Below are 11,592 nucleotides of genomic sequence, written 5' to 3'. Positions count from 1 at the left end.
CTAGAGACATCTTCGGTTTCTGCATCTCTTATATCCTTACAACATACTTTGAATTTTCAGCCTTGTCAGCTGAATTCAGGGAGAAAGAAAAAATAGGAACAACCTCCAAAACACTTCTTTTCTTACGGGGTCCCCATTTGTCCGGGCTGTAATCCTGCGCACTCAGGAGCTGATCTGCGGTGGAAAACAGCTGAGAGCCAGCTGCAACTGACCCTGGGGTTTCTTGATGCTTCCAAGCTTACAGACTGATCGTTGCAGCAGACACAGCCCAAGAACTGAAAATGCAAGTCGAGCCATAGAGTAACATCCAGCACAACAAGCGCAATGAAAGCCGCAAGCCTATCTGTGGATTTTAGGTCCTGTGTTTTTCTGAACAGGCTCCTTCAGAATCAGGGCAGAGTTTTAATTGGCCTTGTATCATTCTAACAGCAAACACAGCCCTGAGAGGCTGAAAATATATGACAGCCAGAACTTTTTCCTCCTTCACAAAAAGGCTGCCTGTGATACTGCAGTGCAGCAGAGACCGGTCTGGGAGCCGTGGCTGTCCCAGATCTCCTGCCGCACTACCTGCCTATAAGCTGTTCAGGACTATGAAATGCTGACAGTAGTTTTTAAAACCAGCTTGAACTAAATAAAAATGACAGGCGGTTACCTGGAAAGAGAACTCTAGGAAATCTAGGAAAGAGAACTCCCCATAACACTTTTCTTTTAGAATAGGGAAAGAAATCCTGAACCTTTGCTCTTGCTTTTAAGTATACAGATGATGAAAGAGAGAAACTGGAAGAAGTTAAATACCGCATATCCCAGGACGTTAATCCCACGTGTATACCTGTTCAGCGCTTGCAGTCACTTGAGCGGTATTTCAACCCTATCTGTGTTTCTTGCATGAAAATAGCGTTTCACAGAAGTGGTTCAAAGCACTTGCTTTTACAGCCCCAGCCCCAGCAGAAATGTCCCGGAGCGCGTAGCGCAGACCGGGAGGATGTGATCGGACACTGTCAGGCTTGTAATGGAGTTCATGGAAGGCAACACACCCCACTGCACTTCACAGTTAACGTAGGCAATGGCCGCTTCTCCGTCAGATCAGTCTGCCTTTTGGGTAGCTTTTTTTGCTAAGTATGTTTTGGAGGAGGTGTGGGAGGAGGGGGAGATGCTGCTGCTGCTGCCTGTTCAATGCAAAGCGCGTGGCTGTGATAGGCTGAGGGGACGTGGATACTCTGCCTATATTTGCTGGCAGCTGCATCCTCTGCTCTTTATAGCTGTGACAGAGGAGCAAAGAAAGACAGTGAGGAGGACAGAGGAGAAGGAAAAGCCTTACCAACTGGCTGTAAGTAACATGCTTTGTCCTTAAAGATTTGTGGTTATTGCATTGAAGAAGGTACATTTGGATTAATGCAACAATTGGTTACTTAGAGTGGGAGCTCGGCTAATAAACAGCCAGCCTGTGTTATTATACGGATAATCCAGGATGCTCAAAAATCCCAGATCTTCTATTTGTAGCAGCAGAGATGTCTCTAGGATGGTGTGTATCAATGATGTCTTTCTTCTGTAATGTGACAGTACTGATTCAAATATAATAAAGCCCAGAAGGGCCTCTCTTTTCTCAAAATGATGTCCTCAGTTATAAATCCTTAGCACAAATAACTGATATCTAAGAAATTGTCTCTTAATTGCATAATAGTCACATGGTGCTTAATATAATGATTTCCTTACAAAGTGGAGATCTGAAGGTACGCGAACTAAGCATAGTAATTCTTTACACCAGCAGTGAGTATCCTTGTTTCACTTGCCAGTTTTCTTACTAGAGCCCTAGGAACAGTATCACTCACTCAGTCTGAGCGTATAAAGACTCCTGGGCATTTTTTAGGTACTGTGGTCTCAACCTTGTATTCACTGAGCACTCAAAATGCACAGCCACATACAGTACAAAAGCTGGGCAGGCCAGGATGGCAGGGGCAGGCACCCGAGCACTATGAATTTCTGTTTGCACAGCCCTTTGCAGGCAAACTCCAGCTCCTCTCAGCTGAGCCATTCGTGTGCTCACACAGTCTCTGCCTAGCTCAGAGCACAGCTAGAGCTCCAGCCCAACGTCTTGGAAATAGGGACAGCCCCAGACAGAGCTTCCTCACGTCCTCCTGCAGAATACAGTACAGATCAACTCTCAGTGAATTCTAACTGAAACCTCGGTAAGGAATAAGGTTTTGTAAATGGCACGGCGTGTGCATTTACAGTAAAAGAGTAAAGAAGCTAAAACTTGAGGCAAGACAGGAGGCAAGAAGTAGATAAAATGGCAGGGCAGCACAGCGGATCACTGCGATAACTGATTATTATAGCTTGTTATAGATTATAACAGAGACACACAGCATGCTATTTCCTTTGACCTCTTCTTTATAAGGCAGGAGGGAGTTGATTATGATGCGCCACATGACAGTGCCACATCCTTGTGTCAACCAGCAGCAGCAGGCATTAAATTTGTGATTTCTTAATCTTCATCGATGTGCCTCTACTGCTCTTCTGTGCTAAAGGTACAGCCTATCTGTATTAATCTAATCTACATCATGAGCTAGGCATCAAAGATTTAACAGTGTGATTTACTTCTGTACAATGTCCAGCTAATACTGGAGTGGAGCAGAATGCAACACTGTATGGGCATTGGCCTAATAGGCAGAAATAAAAGAGCATATGGTCTTTTCAAAAAGGCCATTTGTGTCATCCTATAAATCGTCTGAGTAACAGGTTTAACACTAGTAATATTTTCTTTCAAAAGTGACTTTTTTTTTTTTTTTAGGTTTTTTTCTGATAATAAGCCCAAACTCTGATACCCATGGATGCTGCAGAGTTCCGCAAGAGAGGGGAGGAGATGGTGAACTACATTGCAGATTACCTGGAGAAGATAGATAAAAGACAGGTCTTCCCAGATGTGGAACCAGGATATCTAAGGCCCCTCATTCCGGACTGTGCACCCCAGGATCCCGAGAGCTTTGAGGATGTCTTTAAAGACATTGAGAAGATCATTATGCCAGGGGTAAGAAAAATGGATCTGTAGTGTCATGTTCAATACTGCATTTAGGTTTTCAAAGACTTTAAGGAACGTGTGGATTGAAGGCTGTGCAGCTAGACCTTACGAACACAAGTACCCACGCTGATTCACTTTTAGAAGGCAGGAGTCTGATTTACATCCATAGTTAAATACAATCTAACACTTTACCCAACTAATGTTTTCTGTTCTTGCTAGAAATAATTAAATCATTCTTTTGCTTCATGTGAGGCTTGCTTGTGGAAATAATCGCCTTTCCTTCCTTGCATCGGTTATGGCAAAGCTTCATAACTTTCAGTTTCATGTGATATTTTTGCTACTTGCAAAGCACAGTAGATACTTTATAAAACGGCATTTTTATTAGTCTGCTGTGCCTAAAATGTTCCCTCAAGCTGATCTTTAAATGTTAAAATTCTCTTAGGAGACTTCTTTTTATTACAGAGTTGACTAGAAAGGATTTGCGCCAATACTTGTTCTGTTGACTTACTCTCCTAAATGTCAGCTTCTTCTAGTACCTTCTAAGGCAGATGGCCAACGCCTCAGTATTAGTCCTTGGATAGATCAGTGCTGGACAGCCAATGCAAAACAAAGCGTCTGGCATTTGTCCAGTTCTGAATCTTTCTTGTTTTGCCACTCATGGTATACCTTATTTATTTTAAAGATATGCTTGTCTCCTAAGGCCTGTGAGTAGCTTGAAGGGGCCTGGATTATTAGTAAATGTTAATGAGGAATCTCTGCTTTGGATCTCTGCAATAACCACTTTGGGTTGCTTCTCTGGGTGTAGCTAGGTGAGATGATTGCTATGTGACCGGACATGGAACCACTCCTCTGCAAAAGCGTTTAGTCAGTGTGCTATAATACCAATTCCTTTCCATTGACCAATGTAAATATTTGATAGTCAATATGACCTTATCTGGTTTCCCTTGGAGCCAACCCTGCTGTCCTTTCACAGGCAAAAGCTCCACTCAAGAAAATGGCAATCCCACCACTCTTCTCAAAGATTTGTGGATGAAGTCTTAAATCCAACAGAATTAAATCAATGCAGAGTAGATAAGAGAATTTTGTCCAACACGTGCAAATACTTTCATGTGCTGCTCATAGATGCAATTGCCTGTCCTGTTTCCTTGGAGGAAAATACTAACCAATTTCTTTTTGCCTGTGAAGTAGAACAGAAAACACTTTGCTTTGAACACTGGACAACGTTCAATAAAATAATATCAAATTAAAAAATAAGAGATGAATCACTTGAGAATAGAAAGTGAGACATTCAATTCCAATTAAGTCATCAACATGTCATGCTCCCTCTTAACTAAACGGATTTTTGTCTTGATTTTCACATGCCCTGCAAATAAATTTACTTTTACAAAGTGATACGTTCTGAAGGAGAAATGGTCTATCCAAAACTTTCCTCTGGTGTGAAATGTTAGTGTTTGTGACACAAAGAGAGAGCACAGGTACGTAAATCCCGGTTCTTATAGTAACTCCGATTCTGCCTATGTTGTTTAGACTACCGACTGACGACTCAGATGAGCACAGAATCGCAAAGTCGGAGTACAGTAGAGGTCGGATGGCACCTCTAGAGATCATTTAGTACACCCTTACTGCTCAAAGCAGAGTCAGTCAGAGCAGGTTGCTGAGGACCATGTCCAGCTGGGTGTTGAATATCTCCAAGGATGAAATCTTCACAATCTCTCTGCTGTCCTGTTCCAAAGTCTGACCACCCTCACAGCAAAAAAGCTTTTTCTTACATTTAAGTGGAATTTTCAATTTGTACACATTTCTTCTTCTCTTGGCACTGGATACCGCTGAGAAGAATCTGGCTTCATCTTCTTTACACCCTCCCATGAGGTGTTTATACACATTAACAAGATGCGCCCTGAGCTTTGTGAGGCTGAACAATCCCAGCTCTCTCAGCCTCTCATCATATGGCGGATGCTCCAATCCATTAATCCTCTCCATGGCCTTTCTCTGGAATCACTCCAGTATGTCCATGTCTGTCTTGTACTGGAGAACCCCGAACTGGAGACAGAATTCCAGGTGTGGCCTCACCAGTGCTGAGTAGAAGGGAAGGCTCACCTCTTTTGACCTGCTGGCAACAGTTTTCCTAATGTGGCCCAGGATGCTGTTGGCCTTGTTTGTTGCAAGGGCACATTGCTGGCTTATGTTCTGGTTGTCCACCAGGACCCCCAGGTCCATTTCTGCAGAGCTGCGTTCCAGCCAGTCGATCCCTGGCCTGTGCTGGTGCATCTTAAAAGTGTCCAATGTCAGGGAATCCACCACTTCCCTGTGGAGATTAGTCCAACGGCTGATTGTTCTCATTGTGAAAAATTTTCCTCTTGTGTCCAATTGGAATCTCCCCAAGAGTAAGTTGCACCCATTACCCCCCGTCTTTTCCATGTGACTCCTTGTAAAAAGGGAGTCGCCATCTTCTTTGTAGCTGCCCTTTAAGTACTGGAACATGGTGATAAGGTCTCCCCTAAGCCTTCTTTTCTCAAGACTGAAGAAACCCAGTTCTCTCAGCCTTTCCTCAGATGGCAGGCTTCCCAGTCCTTCGATCATCTCGGTGGCCCTTCTCTGGACCCCCTCCGGCCTGTCCACACCTTTTTTGTGTAGCAGGGACCAAAACTGAACACAGTATTCCAGGTGTGGCCTGACAAGCGCCGAGTAGAGAGGGATACTGACTTCTTTATGCCTGCTGGTGATGCCCTTGTTGATGCAACCCAGCATCCCGTTGGCTTTCTTTGCTGCAGCAGCAGCACACTGTTTGCTGATATTGAGCTTGTTCTCCACCGGGACCCTCAGGTCCCTTTCCACAGAGCTGCTCCCCAGTGGGGTAGATCCAAGCGTGCGCTGCACTCCTGGGTTATGTTTTCCCAGGTGCAAGGCCTCACACTTGTCCTTGTTGCACTTCAGAAGGTTCTTGGTAGCCCACTCTTCCAGCCTATCCAGGTCTTCCTGCAGGGTGGCTCTCCTTTCCAAAGTGTCCACTTCCCCACTCTGTTTGGTATCATCAGCAAACTTCATCAGGGTACACTTGATCCCATCATCCAGATCACTTATGAAGGTATTAAACAGCGTGTTCATCTATGACGGCCTCCTGCCACTCTTGCTTGGCTTCCTGCACGTGGGGTGGGCCGTTTTTTAACTGGGAGGAGGTTATCCCTGAAAATCAAGCAGCTCTCCTGGACCACTCTTCTCTCCACATCTGTCTCCCGCGGGATTCTTCCAAGCAGGTCCTGTAACAGGCCAAAGTCTGCTCTCCTGAAGCCCAGGGTTATGGTCCTGCTTTGTGCCTTTCTTCCTGCTCTCATGATCCTGAACTCTGCCATCTCATGGTCGCTGCAATCAAGGCGCCCCTGACTTTCACACCCCTGACCAGTTCTTTCTTGTTTGTAAGTATCTGGTCCCACAGCGTGTCTCTCCTCATCAGTTCCTCCATCACCTATGTTAGGAAATGATCATCGATGCACTCCAGAAACCTCCTGGACTGGGCGTGCCCTGCTGTGTTGTCTGTCCAGCAGATATCAGCTTGGTTGGAGTCCCCGGTGAAGACTATGACCTGCGAACATGAGGTTTCCTCCAGCTGTTTGAATGCTGTACTCATGTGCTTCTTCCTGATCAGGTGGTCTGTAGCAGACACCCACCCAAATGTTGCCCGTCTTGAAATCTCCACCATTCCTGACCCAGAAGCTCTTGACTGGCTCATTGTCCATCCTTAGGCAGAGCCCCATGCATTCCTGATGCTCCCTTGCATAAAGGAGCACTCCCCTGCCTCGCCTTCCCGGTCTGTCCTGCCTAAAGGGCCTGTCCTCATCTACCGCAGCACTTAGTCACGCGAGCTATCCCACCCCATCTCTGTGATCCCCATGCGATCACAGCCCTGTAACTGCACACAGCCTTCTCATTCCTCCTGTTTGTTCCCCACACGTCACGTCGTAGCACACAGGTGCTTCAGGGAGGCCCCCACTTGTGCTGCTTTCCCAGAGAAGATAGGAGAGCTTCCCCTGTAATGCTGCCCTCTCAGCACTTCCTTATTTGTGTGCATACGCTTGGGGTGGGTCCGCTTTAGCCCCGTCTGGTTTTCAGGATCTCCCTTGTCCACATTACCCTTCACCCTTGGCTTGGCAACTCAGTCCACCTTCCTCCCTTGACTGTGGGTTTTCATCTCCTTCTCCCATCATTCCTAATTTAAAGCTCTCCTTACCAGGTTAGCCAGCCTGTCTGCAAAGATATTTTGCCCCAGTTGTTCAGCTGGATCCTGTCTCTTCCTAGGAGTTGACCCTCAAAGAGAGTCCCACTGGTCTTAAGACCCAAATCCCTGTTGTCAACACCAGGGTCAACACTCAGGTTGCTTGGGTGCTTCGCTAGACACAGCAGGGCTGCCAGCCCACCTGCAACCAGGGCACTGAGCCTATTCTGTAGTTGCAGATCTGCAGGTGGAGCAGAAGCCTTCCTCCTAGTGCCAGTAGTTGCAGGCTTCTGCCCTTCACCATCGTGGGACTCCGTTTGCCAACCCAAGAAGCGGAGACTCTGACTGCTCCTTCTTTGGTACCTTCGGGGGTTCAGGCTCTTGTATGTGCGATACCTTGTGTTATGTCTCAGGGAGGATCCACTCAGTCTCCTTTTTGTCCTCTCTGTACTGCACAATCTGCTGACCTCCTCATGCTGCTCCTTTACATGGTGGCCCAGGCACCAGGCACCTCCACCAGGGCATACCTCCTGCAGGCTAGAAGACCATCTCCCACTGCCCCAGCCTTGGCAAGAGGCCCCATCATCCCTGCAATCCCAGGCCTGCAGAGCTGCATACTCCCTCGGGAGCTTAGTCTGGGTTGAGACCTGTGGTGTGCCGGGATAGTTGTGCCAGTTGCTGCTGGGGACTGTGCCCGGTGGAGCGTCCCCACCACTGCAGAGCCCACATACACTGACCTTAGCAGCGTTTCTGGGCCTCTTCTGTGCACAGTCCTGCACGAACTGCTGCATCTGCTGGCTGCCTCTGTCAGCTGTGCTCACAGAGACTGAAGCGGGACAATGGTGGTGCTGGACAAACACAGGGAGACAGGGAGGCTAGGAAGGACTTAGCATAGGAAGACTTGTTCACATTTGGTTCGGAGACCTTTAGAACTATTTCTAACTGGGTTTAGGGACTTTTGAAATTGGCTATAGGGACAACCTACCCGCATGATATTTTCCCTGAATCTTCTTCCCATCTTTTTCCTGACAAGCCTCACATTTCCAAGTACATCTAGTGTTTTCCAGCTGTAGTGCTTTTCCAGTGTTTCACCGGGGAATGTCTTCTCTCCATTTCATAAATGAGGAACTGGGCTTCTTCAGAGAGAGCAGGTAGTATGACAGAGGTCATAAAACCTTGTTTTGCCCGTAGGCTATCAGTGGCCCATAAGTGATTCTCTTTTCCTCCATGTTGACGTCTTTACTGCGTTAATTGTGTTCAGCTATGTGCTACTTCCTGGATGACTGAAAATGTGAAAATGGTGCTCCTTCAGAGGAGCAAGGATCAACTAATTGTGTAAAGCAATAATGCAGTATCCATTGCTGTCTTCACCCTCCAGGAGAACAAGCATTCGTGAGTGGTAAAACTTCTTTATGGAGACTTCTTGTGAAATTGGATGTAGACCTTCAAAGGGCAGTCCACTAAATGACAATGGCCATAATGGTGCTGAGTTCCTAATATTAACGCAGGGACCGAGGGAACAACTGCTGAACTCCAGTCTCCACAGCAGGAAGGCAAGGTGGAAGGGATCTGCATATAGAAATATCAGTGGGAGTCACCTTTCTCTCTCAGACTTGCTTTGTTCTCTTGAAATAGATCTCCTCCTTTTTTAGAGCCCCAAATGATCAAGTCTAGTTGTAACTGCAAATAGCAGTACTGAAGACGCTAATTTTCCTCACCCTGGATCCATTAATCTGTGAACTTCCAGCTAAAGTACCTGTCCTTAGTGAGTGGTAAAGGAAGACTCTTGCTTAGACTAAGGAAGCCATAGGAAGGCAGACACCCTTAGAAGAAATCTGGGCAATAAAATGTCTCTGAGAAGCATTAGAGTGGTCATTACTGAAGCCAAGCCACTTGTGTATCACTGTTTATGAGCAGAGGGCTGAAAAAACAAGCATCAATTATGCCACGCTCTTTGCAATATTTGACCAAGTGTGTCTGTTCCAGCGTGGCAACAGAAATGGATTTTACAGCTGCTTCAAGGGAAGGGGGAAGGGGGGGCAGGAGGAAGAACCGCAGCTGCGCTTGCCCTAGGGCTTGTGGCTTTTTGGCTTTGTGTGAGTGGTGCAACTGGAATCTGCTGTGTTTCATCAAACAAATGGCTCCCAGCCAGCAGGCGGTTTAACTTGATTAACCCAAGATGAATGTCACAAGTCTTAGAGATCACAGAGGATTAGAGAAGGGGAGATGAACAGTGGCAGCCCTGGCTCATGATGGATGTCAGTGAAAGTCTGTGCACGTGGGTCCTGCCAGGGACTGCTGTTTATTGGGTATTTTTTTATCTGTTTATTGTTTTCCTGTGAAGAACCAAGTCCCATCCTATTTTTTTTCTGATTTGTGAAGGCAGGTGTTTGCCACAAGTGCTCTAAAACTTCATTATCGCAAAGAAAGAGATCCTGACCAGATAGAAGAGATAGAGCTAAAAATGTGCACAGTGGCTTGTCTCTGGAGACTTGATTTGAGCAGGTTTGGACCTAGAGACTTTTACTGGTCACTAAAAGTGAAATCTTCAACATACCAGGTACAGGGCTAAGTTTAGACAGTGGGAAATTGTAGTGGATAGGAGCTGTTTTCCTATGAAAGAGACAGGGGCATCTGAAATAGTATGTATGGTATACTACAGCAGAGAAAGTGATATTGGATTCGTTGTGTATACAAGAGTTAAGACAGTTTCCCCTTACTGTGGAGCATGTCCCTTAAAGAAGAGCTGGTTGTTGGCATGAAGAAGGTTAGAAGAGGAAATAAAAGGCATATTTGCAGCATGCAGAACAGTGCAGTAGAGTGACCCCTGAGTTAGCTCCAGAACCAGAAACCTTCTCACAGACTGGGAGAGAGGGGAGTGTGAAAGGTAAAATTCTTCAGAGGTGGGAATGCGGAACAAAACAGTAAGGAAACACTGAGCTCAGGCAAGAGAGAATGTATGCTCTTGCCATCCTCCAGTTGTAACAGAAGAACTCCAGTATTAAAGAAAAGAAAACAAAATGGAGTAAGAAAAGGCTAGGCTTCAATAACTCAGCAGCCTTGGGTTTTCCAGCCAAGGAAAGTTCTTGCACACATTCTGCTGAATTCTTGCTTATAGTCCATCGAATTCTCTAGAAGCACTTTTTTCTAATACTTGCCTTTTATCTTGAATGTGAAAGCTGGTTTTGCCAAACATATCATATGACGTTATTTCCACTGAACATTGCAGCGTGGCAGTACATTTCCTGTTTTCAAATTTTATTAGGTTGGAGTTGTGGAGCACTATCAAGTATCTCACAGATCCTAAAATTGCTTAGATATTGCATCAGATAATTCCAAATATTGCTGCTGCAAGACAGTTGACTACAGTCTGTGCAGTTATTGTGGTGTTCTCTCATATTAGTACATATAAAGTGGAATTGTGCATAAATCACAACTTGTTATAGGGAGATGATAGTTTAATTTTCTACAGAAGGTACTGGATACTGGAATGGATTGTTTCACGTTGTGGTGAGGAGCTGTTTGGCCAGATTTAGTGCCTGAATTTTGGCAAATAACTCCAGAGTGTGGGCAAGAGAGTTCTGTGGACCTCTGCTGCACTGAAGCCACTCTTGCTAAGTCAGTCGCATGACAGAGATGAAAGAACAAAATACCCGAGAGTCCCTGAAAGCAGAGGCTCAGGAACAGTGCCCTGCACAGAAAGTCACGCTGCCGCTGCCCATGCAGTTCTTGTCTTCTAGGCAGACAAATGGAGAACTCTGATTTTGGAACTGTCGGGAGGTGGGGGCAAGAACTAATGTTATTTCTAATTTGAGTAGAAGACAGATAAAAATTGAGAAAAAACAAGGTAAGCTTTTCTAAAACACGGGATCCTGTGTTACAGCCAGGTAGTCGAGAACTGTTGACTGGTCCCAACCTCTAATCATTTCTGATTTTGTGACAATTTGTTTCTGCTTCCTGCATTAGTTAAAAATGACTATTTTTCCCTTAATACAGGTGACTCACTGGCACAGTCCATACTTTTTTGCCTACTTCCCTACAGCCTCTTCCTTCCCAGCTCTTCTTGCAGATATGTTATGTACTGGAATAGGATGTGTGGGCTTTTCTTGGGTAAGTTTACTGGGGTGTGTACTGCTATGTGGTAATGGTGCTTCACCTTGCCAAGATTTTAAGCATTTCAGTAACATTCTTCAATGAAATTATTGATTAATAGCAGTGCAGTCACAGGACTATTTTTATAGGTAAATTTCCTTGACTAATTAAGTGTTTTCACATAGATACCCTGAATGACTCCGGGAATAAAAGGCTATTCCCTCTTAGAAGTTTTGCCCTTGAAAAATCACCAGCATTTAGAATTAGTGGTAGC

General features: G+C 45.5%; 1 protein-coding gene across 1 annotated transcript in view; it reads left to right on the top strand.

The window, feature by feature from the left end:
* The first annotated feature begins 1,305 nt into the window (after nt 1–1,305).
* The window catches only part of LOC104018896 (aromatic-L-amino-acid decarboxylase), a 47,495-nt gene continuing 37,208 nt past the window's right edge, over nt 1,306–11,592 (top strand). The window contains exons 1-3 of the mRNA XM_087760171.1: nt 1,306–1,327; nt 2,789–3,025; nt 11,223–11,336. Of these exons, the coding sequence (XP_087616297.1) occupies nt 2,825–3,025; nt 11,223–11,336 (315 nt within the window). The 5' untranslated portion in view covers nt 1,306–1,327; nt 2,789–2,824. The remainder of the gene's footprint in view (nt 1,328–2,788; nt 3,026–11,222; nt 11,337–11,592) is intronic.

This window comes from Nipponia nippon, unplaced genomic scaffold, assembly GCF_047370975.1.
Source record: "Nipponia nippon isolate SJK-2023a ecotype South Korea unplaced genomic scaffold, ASM4737097v1 scaffold_1, whole genome shotgun sequence".
Classification (NCBI taxonomy): Eukaryota; Metazoa; Chordata; class Aves; order Pelecaniformes; family Threskiornithidae; genus Nipponia; species Nipponia nippon.
The sequence above is the reverse complement of the archived record's forward strand: the minus strand, read 5'-3'. Positions and strand labels throughout refer to the sequence as shown.